The following is a 19,520-nucleotide window of genomic DNA, read 5'->3' on the forward strand; positions in this document are numbered from 1 at the left end:
AGAACCTAGTTACACATAAGGGATGACTATTAATTTTTATTCCTTAAAACAAACAAAAAAACCTACCAAGGATTACAATATAAACTCAATATTCAATACTCATAAGAAAAAAAGGCAGGACAGAGGAGAAATGCAAATTTGGCAAGTCCTGTCACAAGCAGCAGGTTCAAAGCAGCTTCCGGTCAGTTGTCCACACAAACAAATAAGCTGGGATGTTTCTAAGAGTCCATATAGTGATACAATATATGTTTCTAGAAAGGAGCACTAAATTTCCATTATCGTTTGAAATAGCAATATCCATCTAAGAAGATGGCAGTAAATATTACCTTCACTTTGTAAATGAGGAAAATGAGGTTCACAGAAATGTAAGGTCACTTACAGACTCAGGGTATAGTGAGCTGAGTTGGTGGGGGGACATAAATTAAAACTCAGTGCTTCATGCATTTCCCATGCTGTCTAAAAAAAAAAAAAACAAAAAAAAACCCAGCAGTGACTAGAATATCAAGGAATATTCTCTCCTATGAGACAGCCACAAAGAATACTTAGAGCAGAAACAGCTAGGGGGGTTCAACAGCATGAACAATACAGCAAGTGGAAAATAGGGAAAAAACCAATCCCAGATACACTTACCCTCCAACATAGATACAGATCTTTAATTTAAAACTGAGTAAGTTTATTCATGGAGAAAACAGCTACAGAATAACCTCAGGACTTTTTTAGTCCAACAATTAAAATTGCATTTAAACTCTTCCCATTGCCACCCAACGGGAAGAGTTCACAGACCTAAAAGACATCTGGAGAAACTACTGTCCCTCTTTCTTGGGTTTATATACATTTACCTTTGAGGCAAGACAGACAGCTGTGATTAATGTCTTTTCCAGGAGATGTGATTTCCAGTTCCACTGTCTGAAATGTATAGGATTCTTCCGTGAAGGCCAGATAAGATCAAAGAATTTGATGTTGACTGGAGAATTAAGAAGGTAAGACCAATGGCTGGTTCATGGTAGAAGCGGAATTATGTTTTCCATCAATAAAACCTGAGGTATTTAAAGATTCCATAGACATAGAAACTCACTTCTACCTTGCTCAGAGGTAATGGAGAGGTTGAGAAGCCTGTTGTGGAAGGTCATACCTTCTTGGACTTCTCACATAACATTAGTGCCAAAACCTAACCAGGACTGGACCATGTCAAACACTTCTATGAACAAAAAAATGTTCCAAGGCAACAGTGTGATCAATGATGAGTTTTTCCCTGTCTCTGTTTTTGTCTTGTCTTGGTGATACAGTCTATGGCAATACAAAATAGCATGGTCACTTACTCTAAGACCTGCCTGAGTAAAAGAACGGGGCTCTCCAAGTCTCAGCAGTCACGGTTTAACCTAGCTCGTTTTACTTGGCTATTCTCATCATCCAGATGGCAGGAACCTTCTGTGGTGATGTCTCTTTTATTCTCCTCCCTGGGTTCCAAAGGGAAGTCCTGACCTACGGGCAGCACCTGCCGGACAGTCATGTTAACACGAGCAGTTTTCAAGTAGCTGGAGCACACCTGCCAGTCCTCCACAGAACAGGGCTCCACCACTGAGTCTCTGGGGAGGTCAGCTGGGAGAGGTGTCTCTAGGCAGCAAGGCAGGCTTTCCCCTTCCGGACTGGGAAGGACCCTTGGGACTGCATGGTTCAACAGGCGGCTGAAACCTGACATTACCATGATGTCACCGCTGTGCATAAACATGGCGGTGGGGGCTTCATCTCTTTTGAGGCCACCCAGGAGAAAGATGGCAGTCTGTCCAAAGCTACAAAAAAAAAAAAAAAAAAAAAAAAAAAAGTAACACAATACACAATAGTTTCTGTTACTAACCATGGTTGGGAAAGTTTCTGCCAACTGCACTGTTTTCTAATTTCAGCTTTGATACTTATCACTTCCAAATCTTTTTTTTTTTTGGCTGCACTGTGTGGCTTGTGGAATCTTAGTTTCCCGACCAGGGATCAAACCCAGGCCCATGGCAGTGAAAGCACCGAGTCCTAACCACTGGATCACTAGGGAAGTCCCAATCCTCCTTTTTAAACTGTGCTAAGATCCTTCTTTTCCAGCTTGTGGCTAGGAGCGACCAGCCTGTGATCTGCTACTTAAACTTATCATAGCCCACAGAACTGCTGCAAAATAAAATTTGAAGCAATTAAATAAATTAAAAATTTATTTGGGTTCTTTACTATCTGTTTATCATTCCTGTTCACTTTAAAGATAAGGCAGTTAATAAAAGATTCTGTTCAGGTGCTTTCCTCATGAGATACAGGTGCATTACTCTGCAAAAATATAAACTTACATTTAGGGAGACAAGGAGAGTAAACTATTCGGGCTTCTGTGCTTTACTCTTTCCTGTCCCTAAAAGGCTGCTCACTTTGCATTATGGCCTTTACCACTTATCTATACCACAGACACTGACAATACCTCTCATTACAAAAGACAGACTCCATGCATCTCAAACAGAAATAGTAATTATAATTTGGTCATAACTCTAAAAGGACTATGCTAATTTTACTTATGATACATTGCTAAGATGCCCAGAAGTAAAAATAGAGTCCACTAAAAAAATTTAATGTTTTTATTTATTTATTTAAGCTTAAAAGTGCTTTAGAGAAAGGAATGAAGTGATTAAAAAGTACTTCAAAATCCCTAGACCCAACTTACCTGAATGACAGCAGGGGTTTGGAGTGATCTAGTTCAGATCTGTCTACATGGATTCCTAGTGTGGAGTCTAATCGGTAGTAATTCAGGATACCTGCTTCGGCTCGGAAACCCTGAAATCCACAGGCAGCAGCTACTTGCTCTGAGAGGAAAGCCAGGTCAGAAGGGAAAGGTGTATAATGATCTGCTGAGTATTTCTTTGATAAAAGTAGGGAGAATAAGAAAAATAAACAATGATCTCAGGAAAACAGGAAACTGTGGCATAAGATTAATTACCACTTTAAAATAACCTAGTTTACATGTAATATATTTATTGACTGACTGATTTACAATGTTGTGTTAGTTTCTGACCTATGTATACATTCTTTTCTATATTCTTTTCCATTATGGTTTATCACAGGATATTGAATATAGTTCCCTGTGCTGTACAGTAGGGCCCTATTGTTTATCCATTCTATATATAATAGTTTGCATCCACTAACCCCAAACTCCCAATCCCTCCCTACCGCTCTTGGCAACCACAAGTCTGTTCTCTACTACATGTAATATTAATATAACATGATTTATCCATCCCTTTAATTTTTTTTAATTGAGGTATAGCTGAGTTTACAATATTAGCTTCAGGTATACAACATAGTGATTCAAAATTTTTATAGATTATACTCCATTTATAGTTGTTATTATAAAGTATTGGCTATGTTCCCTGTGCTGTACAATATATCCTTGTAGCTTACTTATTTTGTACATAGTAGTTTGTACTTCTTAATAGCCATCCATTTTTGAGGCATCCAGTAATCTCATAATGGGCCAATTCAAAATAATGAGCACCTATTATATGGCAGGCACTGTGCTATGCAGTGATAAATCAAACAAATTCACCCTGCATAGAGTTGCCATAAGAAGCAATGATACCTTTCTCTGGTATACTCTAATCCCAAACAGGACAGTTCTCTTCGGGTAAAAGGGCAACTCAAAACTGTCACTACCAAGAGGTGCCTAAGGAAACATGTCGACTAAGTGTAATGTATCCTGCATGGGATCCTGGAACAGAAAGTACGTCAGTTAAAAACTAAGGAAATATAAATGAAGTGTGGACTTCACTATTATAATAATGTATTACTGGGACTTCCCTGGTGGTCCAGTGGTTAAGACTCTGTGCTGCCAATGCAGGGGGCCTAGGTTCGATCCCTGGTAAGGGAACTAGATCCCGCCTACCACAACTAAGAGCCTGCATGTCACAACTAAAATATCCCACATGCGGCAACGAAGATCCTGCATGCCACAACTAAGACCCAGTGTAGCCAAATAAACACATAAATAAATAAAAATATTAAAAAAAAATAATGTATTACTATTGGTTCACTAATTGAGAAAAAGCTACCATACTAATATAAGACATTAATAAAAGGGAAAACTGGGTGTGGGGTATTTGGGGACTTTACTATCTTTTCAATTTTTCTGTAAACAGAAAACTATACTAAAATACAAAGTTTATTAAAAAAAAAAAAAAGGCAACGCAAATACTATAGCCAGTTTGATTTTGGACCCCTCAGCCTGCAAGATAGCTTCACGTGATTTCACTGGTCACTCTGGTGGGATGACATGCACAAAACATCTAAACTTAAATTGACATACTGTGGTCAAGGCAGCACCTTAAAATGGAATTTTCAGCACTTACCTCCCTGAACTGACTCTATTTTTTATACCTAAGGATCACAAATATCCTTTATCTCTTAAAAAACAACAACAAAAACAAAACCAGAACACTCTACAAAACATATACAATTTTTGAGAACGACAAGGCATCAGCCTCCTACGCAGATGAGTCTCAGGGCTACCCTGGCTACGTAAGCCAGCAGCACCCTGACACTCTTCCTTGGTCTGATGCTCCTCTCTCACTCCTCCCGTTACTCAATCAATCTCAAACCTGATTAGAAAATCCACTTTTGTGGATTTGAGAAAATCCCTACTAGTGTCCACTAGCTGGAGCAATGGTCACAGCTCTGGAGAGAAAGTATTTACTCTGACCAGAAGTGAGCTTTAACTTCACATTAAGAAAGACTTTTCTGAAAAGTCTTTGATGGGTGGTCAAGCCTCTTCAGCTGGAATCTATTTTATTTTTTTCTTCTCCTTTTCCTGGACTGCAAATAAGAGTTCCTATTTAATTTCTCAAAACTAAGGGTGTAGTTAGAGAACTTTAAGGTTTTCTCTACCATTATGTTTTAGTCCTTCAGAAGACCAACCACTTACAGCTGCTATTCTGCTACAATGAAATAATTACCTTTTTGGGTTTTCATCCCTATCCAAACTGTCTATGAACTGCTCTTCTTTCTGAATTCTCTTTCTCTTTCACTCTTTCTGAATTCTCTTTCTCTTTCTCAAACCATTCAGTGTTTTTGATCATTTTCACTCCATGTTGTTCTTAGTAAATGAGGCTAACTTTGGGGTCCTTGGGGAATAACAATACAATAAAATTAATATCATAAAAACAATAAGCTAACATTTATTGTGTTAATACACTTAATGGCTTAGAATAGCCAGGCACTGCTGTAATTACTACAAAGGCATTTATCATTTAATCCTCACAACCACCTTACGAGGTAGGCACTATCCATACTGAAGGCAGGGTTCAAATTCAGGCTGTCTACATGAAAGAAAACCACGTGGCCATTTCCCCAAATACAGATGTCTAGTTTTCCATTAAATCTATATCACTGAAAATAAGAATTACATCATGAATAGTTCTGAGCAACATTTATCATTATTTTGAGTAGTTAATATATTTATTAATGAGCTGGGTTGACTGAAACTATGGAGCTTTCAAAAAAGTAACTGATTAGTAGGAAGATGGTCTACACCAATTTATTTTATTCAGTTTACTCTCAGAATTAGTCCTTCCACTTGGTGGCAAACATCTCACTGAGAAAAGAGGCACTAAGATGCCAGTGATAAAGGAGGCATTTTCTGAAGCATAGGGTTCAGGAAAGAAGAAAGTGTATCTCAAGAAAATATGGAACTTTGTTTACTGTAGGACATTCTTTCCCATCTCTCTCCTGCTCAGACCTTTATATAGCAGTCAAAAGGTGTCATCTTGAAAGTTCTTTTGTGAGTTGATAGAAGAGAACATCAGAAGTACATGGAGCAATACTCCAGGCACACAATATGCAGAAAATAAACGATCAACAAACACTAAATAATAATGGAAATAAAGATTATAATTGAGAACTGCTCTTGAATACAGTAAAGAAAAATCTATATTCCTGAAACCTCCTTGGAGAAAGCGTCAATGACTTCTGATAAAATAATATAACCTGAGAGCATATGAAAAAGTAATTTTCTCTTGATAAATTATTCATTCCTCTGGAGATACCATATATCAAGAGGATTTTAGGAGGGAATAAATGAAAGAAATCCTTCCACAAATGGATAATCTGATACTTTAAGCTTGGCCAAGAAGAAGTTAAATTACGTGGGCCAAAAAGCATAAAAATGGAAAACAATGGAATTAGCAAGAAAATTTGAATACCTTATTGTCCCAGTTATAATGGTAGCCTAAGGTCACCCAGCGCAGTTTCTCTAGTAAACTTCGGGGTCTCCGTTTATTCACCTCTTTATACCTGCAAGGATCGGAGACAAAAGATGATTTATTCATCTCCAATGGCAGCAATAGCCTGTTGTATGGATCCTAGAGTTGAAATCTGATATTCTACATAAGCTGTTAGCCAAGACCTCCACAGGGGAAATTAGAATTGATAAATGAGTTGACCAAGAATATAATACTACTAAAAAACATGTCAGCATTTCTAATTTCTAATCCTTGGTTCTAAATCCTCTGCTGAATGGGATCAATTTTAAATGGTGAGTCTCCAGCATCGCAATAATGATAACACAAAATGACAACAGAAATGCCTTTACCTGTCCATGGGAAATGGGACGAAGAGCCCTACAGATAATTGAAAATTTGGCTCACATAACATGTTCAATTTGGTTTGCTTAAAGCAGGACATGATTAATTACAGCTATTACTAAGTCTAGAATGATGGTGGCTTCCTAGAATTGTAGTTTTGGGGGAAAAAAGTTTGGCAAAATACAGTATACAATCAAAAATTACTTTTAACATGCCTTTTTTAACCCCATATAACAACTGAGATAACTGAGGCCTAGCTAACAATTAACAGCCACTGTAACTGATTTGGTTCCTGACATTCCCTTATTCAAACCACAGGAGATTTCTGTAAAATGGAGGTGTCCCTTCTGTAATTATATCTTATCTAATCAAATCTATGGGATTAACTACTCTTTTTCTTTTTCTTTGGCTGTGCTGTGCAGCTTATGGGATCTTAGTTCCCTGACCAGGGATTGAACCCAGGCCCTCGACAGTGAAAGCACAGAGTCCTAACCGCTGAACAACCAGGGAATTCTGTAACTACTCTCCTTCTAAAGAGGAAGTGTTTGATTTACCTCTAAATATCTAAAACAATACAAGAATGCTAGGCCTAATCATTTTATTTAGTTTGTTTTTCTATGTAATTTACAACATTAATCAATCAAAAAAATTTTTTTCTTTTGGTCCAAGAACCACCTGCGCTTTAAAAAAGAAAAGATCAGGGGCAGAGTCCAGATGGCGGCATGGGAAGACGTGGAGATCACATCTCCCCACAAATAGAACAGTTATCGGAGGCCAGCGGGGGACCTGAGGCCCAAGTAGACTGCAGGAACTCTGCAGCAACCAGCTTGTGGGATCTTGATACACAAGTCCAGTGTCAGGCCAGCGCTCCTGAGGTGGGAGCTCTGAGTCCAAAACATTGGACTAACAGGGAAACCCAGTTCCCAGGGAATATCCTTTACTGTGAGGTCTCCCAGAGGTTCTCAACTTAACACCAAGACCCAGCAGGAACACAACCCCGCCTGTCCAAAGTGGGGGGAAAAATGAGATGACAAAAAAATATGTCACAGATGAAGGAACAAGGTAAAAATACACAAGACCAAATAAATGAAGAGGAAATAGGAAAACTGCCTGAAAAAGAATTCAGAGTTATGATAGTAAAGATGATCCAAAATCTCGAAAACAAAATAGAGAAAATACAAGAAACAGTTAATAAGGACTCAGAAGAACTAAAGAGCAAACAAACAGTAATAGATAACAAAATAACCGAAATTAAAAATACTCTAGATGGTATAAACAGCAGAATAACGAATGAGTGAGCTGGAAGATAGAATGGGGGAAATAACTGCCACAGAGCAGGAAAAAGAAAAAAGAATAAAAAGAATGGAAGACAGTCTCAGAGACCTGGGTGACAACATGAAGTGCACCAACATTCGAATCACAGGCATCCCAAAAGAAGAAGAAAAAAAGAAAGGGTCTGAGAAAATATTACAAGAGGTTATAGTGGAAAACTTCCCCAGCATGGGAAAGGAAATAATTAATCAAGTCCAAGAAGCGCAGAGAGTCCCATACGGAATAAACCCAAGGAGAGATACACCAAGGGACATATTAATCAAACTAATGAAAATTAAACACAAAGAAAAAATATTAAAAGCAGCAAGAGAAAAGCAACAAATAACATATAAGGGAAAACCCACAAGGATAATAGCTGATCTTTCTGCAGAAACTCTGCAGGCCAGAAGGGAGTGGTAGGATATGCTGAAAGTCCTGAGAGAGAAAAACCTACAGCCAAGAATACTCTACCCAGCAAGAATCTCATTCAGATTCGAAGGAGAAATCAAAAGCTTTACAGACAAGCAAAAGTTAAGAGAATTCAGCACCACAAAACCAGCCTTACAACAACTGCTAAAGGAACTTTTCTAAGCAGGAAACACAAGAGAAGGAAAAGACCTACAAAAACAAACCCAAAACAATTCAGAAAATGGTAATAGGAACATACATGTCAATAATCACCTTAGATGTAAATGGATTAAATGCTCCAACCAAAACACACAGATTGGTTGAATGGATACAAAAACAAGACCCTTATATATGCTATCTACAAGAAACCCACTTCAGACCAAGGGACACATATAGACTGAAAGTAAGGGGATGGAAAAAGATATTCCATGCAAATGGAAGTCAAAAGGAAGCTGGAGTAGCAATACTCAGACAAATTAGACTTTAAAGTAAAGACTATTACAAGAGACAAGGAAGGACACTACCTAATGATCAAGGGATCCACCCAAGAAGAACATATCACAATTGTAAATATCTATGCACCCAACACTGGAGCACCTCAATACATAATAAGGCAAATGCTAACAGCCATAAAAGGGGACATCGACAGTAACACAATAATAGTAGGAGACTTGAACACCTCACTTACATCAATGGACAGATCATCCAAACAGAAAATAAATAAGGACACACAAGCTTTAAATGACACATTAGACCATCTCAACTTAATTGATATTTATAGGACATTCCATCCAAAAACTATAGAATACACTTTCTTCTCAAGTGCACACGGAACACTCTCCAGGATAGATCACATCTTGGGTCACAAATCAAGCCTCAGTAAATTCAAAAAAGTTGAAATCATATCAAGCATTTTCTCTGACCACAATACCATGAGACTAGATATCAATTACAGGAAAAAAACTATAAAAAATACAAACACATGGAGACTCAACAATACACTATTAAACAACCAAGAAATCACTAAAGAAATCAAAGAGGAAATCAAAAAATACCTAGAAACAAATGACAATGTAAACACAATGACCCAAAACTTATGGGATGCAGCAAAAGCAGTCCTAAGAGGGAATTTTATAGCAATACAGTCCTACCTCAAGAAACAAGAAAAATATCTAATAAACAACCTAACCTTACACCTAAAACAACTAGAGAAAGAAGGACAAAAACACCCCAAAGTGAGCAGAAGGAAAGAAATCATAAAGATCAGAGCAGAAATAAATGAAAAAAAAAAAAAAAAAAAAAGGAAACAATAGCAAAGATCAATAAAACTAAAAGCTGGTTCTTTGAAAAGATAAACAAAATTGATAAACCATTAGCCAAACTTATCAGGAAAAAAAGGGAGAAGAGGCAAATCAACAGAATTAGAAATCAAAAAGGAGAAGTAACAACGGACACTGCAGAAATACAAAAGATCATGAGTGACTACTACAAACAACTATATGCCAATAAATTGGATAACTTGGAGGAAATGGATAAATTCTTAGAAAAGTACAATGTTCCAAAACTGAACCAGGAAGAAACAGAACATATGAACAGACCAATCACAAGTATGGAAATTGAGACTGTGATTAAAAATCTCCTAACAAACAAAAGCCCAGGGCCAGATGGCTTCACAGGCGAATTCTATCAAACATTTCGAGACGAGCTAACACCTATCCTTCTCAAACTCTTCCAAAATATAGCAGAAGGAGGAACACTCCCAAACTCATTCTACGAGGCCACCATCACCCTGATACCAAAACCAGGCAAAGATGTCACAAAAAAAGAAAATTACAGGCCAATATCCCTGATGAATATAGATGCAAAAATCCTCAACAAAATACTAGCTAACAGAATCCAACAGCACATTAAAAAGATCATACACCATGATCAAGTGGGGTTTATCCCTGGGATGCAAGGATTCTTCAACATACGCAAATCAATCATTGTGATGCACCATATTAACAAATTGAAAGATAAAAACCATATGATCATCTCAATAGATGCAGAAAAAGCTTTTGACAAAATTCAACATCCATTTATGATAAAAACTCTCCAGAAAATGGGCACAGAAGGAAATTACCTCAACATAATAAAAGCCATATATGACAAACCAACAGCGAACATCGTCTTAAATGGTGAAAAACTGAAAGCATTCCCTCTAAGGACAGGAACAAGACAGGGGTGTCCACTCTCACCATTATTATTCAACATAGTTGTGAAAGTGTTAGCCACAGCAATCAGAGAAGAAAATGAAATAAAAGGAATCCAAATTAGAAAAGAAGTAAAACTGTCACTCTTCACAGATGACATATTATACATAGAAAACCCTAAAGACTCTACCAGAAAACTGCTAGCACTAATCGATGAATTTAGTAAAGTAGCAGAATACAAAATTAATGCACAGAAATCTCTTGCATTCCTATGCACTAACAATGAAAGAACAGAAGGAGAAATTAAGGAAACTCTTCCATTTACCATTGCAACAAAAAGAATAAAATACCTAGGAATAAATCTGCCTAAGGAGGCAAAAGACCTGTATGCAGAAAACTATAAGACACTGATGAAAGAAATCAAAGACAATACAAACAGAGGGAGGGACAGACCATGTTCTTGGATTGGAAGAATCAATATTGTGAAAATGACTGTACTACCCAAAGCAATTTACAGATTCAACACAATCCCTATCAAATTACCAATGGCATTTTTCACAGAACTAGAACAAGAAGTCTTATGATTTGTATGGCAACGCAAAAGACCCTGAATAGCCAAAGCAATCTTGAGAAGGAAAGACGCAGTTGGTGGAATTAGGTTTCCTGACTTCAAACTATACTATACGGCCACAGTGATCAAGACAGTATGGTACTGGCACAAAAACAGAAAGGTAGATCAATGGAACAGAATAGAGAACTCAGAGATAAACCCAAGCACATATGGGCAGCTTATCTTTGACAAAGGAGGTAAGAAAATACAATGGAAAAAAAGACAGCCTCTTCAATAAGTGGTGCTGGGAAAATTGGACAGCAACATGTAAAAGAATGAAATTAGAACACTTCCTAACACCATACACAAAAAGAAACTCCAAATGGATTCAAGACCTACATGTAAGGCCAGACACTATAAAACTCATAGAGGAAAACACAGGCAGAACACTCTATGACATACATCAAAGCAAGATCCATCTTGACCCACCTCCTAGAATAATGGAAATAAAATCAACAATAAACAAATGGGACCAAATGAAACAAAAGCTTTTGCACAGCGAAAGAAACCATAAACAAGACAAGAAGACAACCCTCAGAATGGAAGAAAATACTAGCCAACGAAGCAACGGGCAAAGGATTAATCTCCAAAATATACAAGCAGCTCATGGACCTTAATACCAAAAAGGCAAATAACCCAATCCACAAATGGGCGGAAGACCTAAATAGGCATTTCTCCAAGGACATGCAGATGGCCAACAAGCACATGAAAAGATGCTCAACATCACTAATCATTAGAGAGACGCAAGTCAAAGCCACAATGAGGTATTACATCACACCAGTCAGAATGGCCATCATCAAAAAATCTAGAAACAGTAAATGCTGGAGAGGGTGTGGAGAAAAGGGAACTCTCCTGCACTGTTGGTGGGAATGTAAGCTGGTACAGCCACTGTGGAAAACAGTTTGGAGGTTCCTTAAAAAACTAAAAATAGAACTACCATATGACTCAGTAATCCCACTACTGGGCATATAACCAGAGAAAACCATAATCCAAAAAGAAACATGTACCATAATATTCACTGCAGCACTATTTACAATAGCCAGGACATGGAAGCAACCTAAATGCCCATCAACAGATGAATGGATAAAGAAGATGTGGCACATATATACAATGGAATATTACTCAGCCATAAAAAGGAATGAAATGGAGCCGTATGTAATGAGGTAGATAGACCTAGAGTCTGTCATACAGAGTGAAGTAAGCCAGAAAGAGAAAAACAAATACAGTATGCTAACACATACATATGGTATCTGAAGAAATGGTACTGATAAACCCAGTGACAGGCGAGAGTGGGGATACAGAAGTAGAGAATGGACTTGAGGACACGGGGCTGGGGTGGGGGGCGAAGGGGAAGCTGGGACGAAGTGAGAGAGTAGCATAGACATATTTACACTACCAATGTAAAATAGATAGCTAATGGAATGTTGCTGTATAACAAAAGGAGATCAACTTGATGATGGGAGATGTCTTAGAGGGTCAGGACAGGGAGGAGGGGAGGGAGTCGCGGGAGGGAGGGGATATGGGGATATATGTAGAAATACAGCTGATTCACTTTGGTGTACCTCAAAAACTTGTACAAGAGTGTAAAGCAAATATATTCCAATAAAGAGTTTTAAAAAAAAAAAAGAAAAGCTGACTACATATTTCAATGTGGGGGAAAAAAAAAAGATTAGACCACTTTAAGGAGTTTACATCTTGACAGGCGATAACAGATAAGTAAAAGAAGAAATGAAGAGAAAACTTAAGGTAGTATAAAATCTATCACTACACTGAATAGCACAAGACTTTGATGGCCACTAGAATTAAGAAAAAGGAGAGCTCAAAGTTAACTGTCTTCTCAGGTAAGCCTTTATGGCAGAGTTGGGGAGTTGAGTATGGCATTGAAGAATGGCCAGTATTTAAACAAGGAGTGATGCCATAGGCAATATATGCACATAGCATGAACAGAAGCCAAGGATTTATTACAGGCTCACGCTGTAAGTGGCACTCATCTTGACGTCTGACAAAGTTTACAGAATAGTTGTTATCTGTCTCCAAAGAGTTTACATTCTAAGGATACTGCAACACAGACATACATCAAGACCAGTAACTAAATAAAAGGAATGGATCAAACACTGACTTATTTAGGACTGCTGTGCAGAAAAGAGGCATGGCAGGTCTGAATGCGATCCTCAGAAAGGACTGCATATTAGGTTGGCCCTTGGCAAGCGTCTGGAATTCGGATTCTGGGGAGGTTCACCCCATTGCCAGAACTCACTGTGCTTACATTGTCTGTATAAACAATACAGTTTATGATGAACACCTGCCTTCCTTCTGGGAGTCTGAAATTTGGTACCTCTCAGGCAGAGACTGCCTGTGTGCCAACCCCTTGTAAAAATCTGGGCACTGAGCTTCTTTAAATCATGCTGCTGCTGCTGGTTCAGGGACCACACTTTTAGAAACACTATTCTAGCCAAAATTAAAAAAACAAAACACCTTCTTCTATCTCTTTCTAGCTCAATAACAGATCATTTTATTCTTGACAAAGAACCCAAAACCAGATTGATCTGTACAAATGAAGATAACAAGGCAGCTCTGAAAATTTGATGGCATTTTAGACATTTGATATGGCACCAATAAGCTGCTTTTCATTAAAAGACTGGGTCTAGTGTTCTTTAAGAACAGGGTATACATTATTACAATTAATACAGGTCTATGGTGTTAATAAAATTATCAAAATTATACTAACAACCAAGCATGAAGATATGGCCTATAACATATCTTTTAAAATTTAGTTTCTTTGAACTTCTCTTTTCTACCTTAACTGTATCACTATAAAAAGGCTTTGGGGGACTTACCTCGTGGCGCAGTGGTTAAGAATCTGCCTGCCAATGCAGGGGACATGAGTTCGATCCCTGGGCCTGGAAGATTCCCACATGCCCTGGAGCAACTAAGCCCATGCGCCACAACTAATGAAGCCTGCACACCTAGAGCCTGTACTCCACAAGAGAAGCCACCGCAATGAGAAGTCCATGTACCAGAAGGAAGAGTAGCTCCCGCTCGCCCCAAGTAGAGAAAGCCCCTACACAGCAACAAAGACCCAATGCAGCCAATAAAGAAATAAATTAAAAAAAAAAAAAGACTTTGGGTTTTGCCTTATTTATAGAAGGGGACTGGTCCAGGATGCAAAAAAAGCCAGAGAAGTGTCATACTTTCACAAGCATTAAGTCCAGTCCTCATAACAAAAAGGAAAAAAAAAGCTTAAAGACTTGCTTAGTTAAAGAACAGTTGTGATCACTGAGCATGCCATTTTGAGGAGAACGTGTGTGTGTGTGTGTGTGTGTGTGTGTGTGTGTGTAATGTGTTAGACCCATGTAGGTATGAGATTCTACCCGCTATTTCATATCCTCTTCTGAGAACTTGATTTCCACTCTTGCCTTTGTATCGAATTTCTGGAAGGAAATTAGCAACAATTGTTGAAACACTTGCCTTCAACATGTGAGAGCAGGACTGGCCAGTGCTAGACATTTCTTGTCTTAATACCACTTAGGGACCCTTCTGGTCCCCACGGGCCTCTTGGGTAACAAAGATTTCAAAAAATTCACTTGAACATTGTGAATACTGTAAGGCCCAAACCAAGTTTCACATGCTCCTAGATCTTTTTCAAGCAGAAAATACTGAGAGATTAAGGAAGGGACGTGTGGGCTGTTCTTTTTTTTGAACTTGACTTGTCCAAAAAGAAGCCAAGAAGGTTCAGTTCAATGGAGCCACTTATCCGCCCTAAGGAAATCAGGGACTATGTTGGCACCTAACCTAACTTCAAATCGTTACCCAATTATCCAGAATGTTTTCAAGCAGGTATGGCCTTAACTATTGGTTTCACTGCAAACAGAAACATGCTGCTCCTCCAGGCACTAGCGGGAGGATGCAACACCGGTGGGCTGCCACCTTCTCCCCTGGTGAATGTGCCCATGCAGCATTTTGCTCACTCTCTGTCAGGGGTAAAAGCTTTACATAAGGGTTGGCATTTCTCTCAGCAATCTAGTTCTATAGCACTGCTTTCAACCAAACCCTACCTGGGTGGAAACAAACTCCTCTTGTCCTGCTCGTCCACTCTCTATGCAGTGGGTAAGCATTGGTATTTTCTTTTCTTTCTTGCCTTAAGGGGCATTAGTGAACCATTGTGAAAACAAAAGTACTCACTCAGGACAGAAGTCTGAAGGTTGTTTATGAAAGAAAACCTTCAAAATCCTATTGCAGGTATTGCTTTTTCAACCATTTTTAAAGATTTGGGGATTGTGTCTTTCATAACTTTGAATATTTCCCTCCAGGACCACAGCCTTCTGTCCTCCTTCCTTTCATAGTCTCTCATTTCCATTAAACCTAAAGTTCCATCTCCTGTCCCCAGAACTCCATTTTTTCAGTATTTGAGTGCTTCCAGTTTTGTTTCCCTTCCCAACCTGAACTTCTCAATCAGTGCAAACGGACGTCCCATTCTACCTTAACATCCTTTTGCTATTTTGCAAATGTTAGTCTTATCTAATCTTCTACCTTCTGTTCTAAACTTTCACCATTTATCTCACGTCCTCAGTCCTGCTCTTACTCGCTACCAGGACAAGGAGAATACAGAGGTCTGATCAAATGGTCCAGTTAATGATTTCGACTTTCCTCCCCTACACCTCTAAACTTTCTGAAATCCTTACTCCGTCCTTCCTTCCTGGTTTTAGCAGCAGTCTTACTTCTTTCCTTTAAGGCCAATTCTCTACCTATACTATCTCTGATTTCCCTGACGTAGCCTCTGAGGCCTTTCTCCATTACCATCTTTCTTCTCATATTTTCAACTCTTCCTCTGCACTTGATTCTTCCTCTTGATGTACAAAAATGTTCACCATTTCCACATACTTAAGAAAAAAACAACAAAAAACATTTTTCACCTTGACCTTTTACTCAGGCACCCCACCTATATCCTGCCTCCCTCTGCTCCATAGCTCTCCTTCTCTTCATGATTAAACGTTCCTAAAAGGACTCAATATTTGCTGCCCCCACTCTCTCCTCTGACACCTGACTTTTGCTTACACCACTCTACCAAAACTAGTTTAGTTTCAATTATACCTTTTAATTTTCAAATCCTAGGCCTACAGACACAGTTGGTCCTTCTCTTATTTTGGAAACATTTTCCTGCCTTGGCTTATAATAGTACTTTTTTTCTTCACTAGAGCTGATGCTTCCTAGGGCCAATCGCCTTTTTTCCTCCATATGTTTTCCATAAACAAACAAACAAACAAAAAACCATCATTCCCACTGCTTGCTTCACTATGGCCTTCACATGTAACTTCCACATCTCTCTCTCCCTCTCCCTCTCATTATGCTCCTAAACCCAGTTCCATATTTCCAAAGGCATACTAGACACCTACACGTGGATACTCCACAGGCATTTCAAAAACAATAGGCCCAAACTACACTAAGGATCATCACTGCTCATTCTCCTCTTACTCCAATCCTTATTTCCATTAAATCTTAGTATATAGTGTTCCTATGAGGAACATGGAGGTGCAGATATGTTTTCAAGATAATAATTTTGTTTCCTTTGGATATATACCAAAAAGTGGAATTGCTGGATCATACGGTAGTTCTATTTTTAATTTTCTGAGAAACCTCTATACTGTTTTGCATAAATAAATAATTGCAGCATTACTTATAACAGTCAAGACATGGAAACAACCAAGTGTCCAATGACAGATGAACGCATAAAGAAAATGTGATACACACACAGTAGAATATTTCAGCCACCAAAAAGGGAAATTCTGCCATTTGTGACAACATGGATGAAACTTGCTGGCATTATGCAAAATAGAATAAATCAGACAAAGAAAAATACTGTATGATCATACTTTAATGTGGAATCTAAAAAATCAGATATAGAACTGACTGGTCGCTGACACAGGCGGGGGTGGGGTGACTGTGTGTGTGTGTGTGTGTGTGTGTGTGTGTGTGTGTGTGTGAGAGAGAGAGAGAAAGAGAGAGAGAGAAATGGGTAAAGGTGGTCAAAAGATAAAAACGTCATTATAAGAGAAGTAAGTTTTGGGGATGTAATGTACAGCATGATGACTACAGTTAACACTGTACTGTATATTTGAAAGTTGCTAAGAGAGTAGATCTTAAAAGTTCTTATCACGAGAAAAAAAATTTGTAATGATGTGAGGTGACTGACGTTAACGAAATTTATTGTTATAATAATTTGGAATACATACATGTATCAAATCATTATGTGTACACCCTGGACCAAGACAATGTTATATGTTAATTATATCTCATTAAAACTGGGGGAACCCTCCTCAACTTAAGTATAACCCTTCCTGCCACTTAGACATCTGTGGATAATCCTTAACTATTTTTCTGTCACTTTTCATAATCTCTTGGTTATCAAGCCCTATAGACAATGTCTTTTCTAGGCCTTTATCATCTTCTGCATGGGTTTTTAAACTAAATTCTTTTTGTCTTTTTTTGGCTGCACTGTGCAACATGCGGGATCTTAGGTCCCCGACCAGGGATCAACCCTGTGTCCCCTGCAGTAGAAGCACAGTCTTAACCACTGGACCGCCAGGGAAGTCCCTTAAGGTAAATTCTTTTTTTTTAAAGCTTTTTATTGGAATATAATCGCATTACACTCATGCCAGTTTTTGAGGTACACCAAAATGAATCAGCTGTATTTATACATATATCCCCATATCCCCTCCCTCCCGAGACTCCCTCCCACCCTCCCTATCCTGGCCCTCTAAGTCATCACCCATCATCGAGTTTATCTCTCTATGTTATGCAGCAATTAAACTAAATTCTTAATTGTGCTTTTTGCAGTGACTAAATTTTCAATCCATTTCCCTCACTGCCGCAAGAATTATCTCTCTAAAGTGAAAAAACTATTAATGACCTTGATGAATTCCCCGTTAGTTAAGGACAAAGCCCACATTTTCCTATTGTGAAATAAAATTTATGTTTTATGGCAAGACAAGAAAAATACATTCATTTATTTATTTGCTGCGCCATGCTTCCTGTGGGATCTTAGTTCCCTGACCAGGGATCGAACCCAGGCCCTTGGCAGTGAAAGTACAGAGTCTTAATCACTGGGCTGCCAGGGAACTCCCAAGACAAGAAAAATTTAAACATAAAAAAATTTTCTCTGCCCTTTGGCTCCCTCTCTTCCCCTTACTGTGTATTGTGTATCTACACTACGCATAGACCAAACCTTCCCCACAGTCATAAATACTTGCTCACATTAACAGCAACATTCTCCTAGCATCAACAAGATAGCTCCTTAAAAGATAATGTTCCTCCTTATCCTTGTAAGGGGACGCTTAGATCTGGATTGTGTAAACAGTCAATAATCTATCACTTAATATCTCTGTCTCAAAAAACTTACATACCTGTGCCTTGACTTCTAATGGCTGAACAGTTGGCTGAACAGTTCTCTGAGCCTCCTTTTGGCTCAAATAAAATGTTTCCATTTCTTTCTTAGATCGATTAACTTTTCATTGATACTATATGGCATGCAAAGCCCCTTATAATATGACTCTAATCTTTCTAGTTTCATCTTCAAGCATTTCCTACAAGGTATCCTACCCTCCCTCCTTCATGGCTGTGTTTCTGACTGCAATTTTCTACTGAAATGCTCTCTCCTCTCCTACTCCACTCTCTGCACAGCAGAGTTTTATAATTTGCTTTTCCACACACAGTTTAAAGAGAAATCTTTATCCTTGACTCAGCCTTTCCCTCTATTGTACCCACACAGCACCTTGCAACTTCCTCTATTAAAGCATATAGCTTTAGTGCTGTAAATACCTTATGAAAGTACCTGAATTCCTCCTTTAGCAGTCCCTTCCTCAAAGACAGGGACTGACTTTTAATCTTCGTATCTATACTAGCACCAAGTATTTCTTAAAGCACAAATGTACATTATTTAATAAATTAATGAAAATAAGATGGAAAGGTATAATATTATATAGTTTTTAATTGATTCTCAAGTTCAACATTATGCTTTTATTGGGCTAATAAAGAAGATATCAATTTACTTAAAATTAATATTTACTGAGCACCTTCTAATATATACTAAGAACTGTGGTTGGCACCAAGGCTATAAAAGTTAGAAGGTCTGGGGGCAGGGACAGGGGCAGGGCAGGCAGTAGGAGGGAGAAGGGGGCAGATGACAGGATTCACTACAATAAATGCTGTAACAGCATCATAAACAAAGTCTTAAAGGAGTAGAAAGGGGAAGGGATTAATTCTGCTTCCACACTGAGAATATCAATGGTAAAAGCCTTCACACATACAAAAGTGGATGCAAAGCATTTCATAAGCTAACTTATAGAATAAATAAAGCTAAGTTGTTTTATTTAAATGTATATTTTCCCTTGTCTTCTTTAAAAAGTTATTTTT

At 38.3% G+C, this 19,520-nt stretch overlaps 1 protein-coding gene and 1 non-coding gene across 2 annotated transcripts in view; one reads left to right on the top strand and one right to left on the bottom strand.

The window, feature by feature from the left end:
• Positions 1–767: 767 nt before the first annotated feature.
• Positions 768–19,520, bottom strand: part of ALKBH1 (alkB homolog 1, histone H2A dioxygenase) — a 29,736-nt gene continuing 10,983 nt past the window's right edge. The window contains exons 4-6 of the mRNA XM_057731535.1: positions 6,210–6,300; positions 2,687–2,880; positions 768–1,790 (exon numbers count right to left, since the gene is read on the bottom strand). Of these exons, the coding sequence (XP_057587518.1) occupies positions 1,361–1,790; positions 2,687–2,880; positions 6,210–6,300 (715 nt within the window). The 3' untranslated portion in view covers positions 768–1,360. The remainder of the gene's footprint in view (positions 1,791–2,686; positions 2,881–6,209; positions 6,301–19,520) is intronic.
• TRNAG-GCC (transfer RNA glycine (anticodon GCC)) lies at positions 3,811–3,883 on the top strand. Its single transcript has one exon. It is a non-coding gene; the product is annotated as a tRNA-Gly (tRNA).

The sequence above is a fragment of the Hippopotamus amphibius genome, chromosome 4 (genome assembly GCF_030028045.1).
Source record: "Hippopotamus amphibius kiboko isolate mHipAmp2 chromosome 4, mHipAmp2.hap2, whole genome shotgun sequence".
Lineage (NCBI taxonomy): Eukaryota > Metazoa > Chordata > Mammalia > Artiodactyla > Hippopotamidae > Hippopotamus > Hippopotamus amphibius.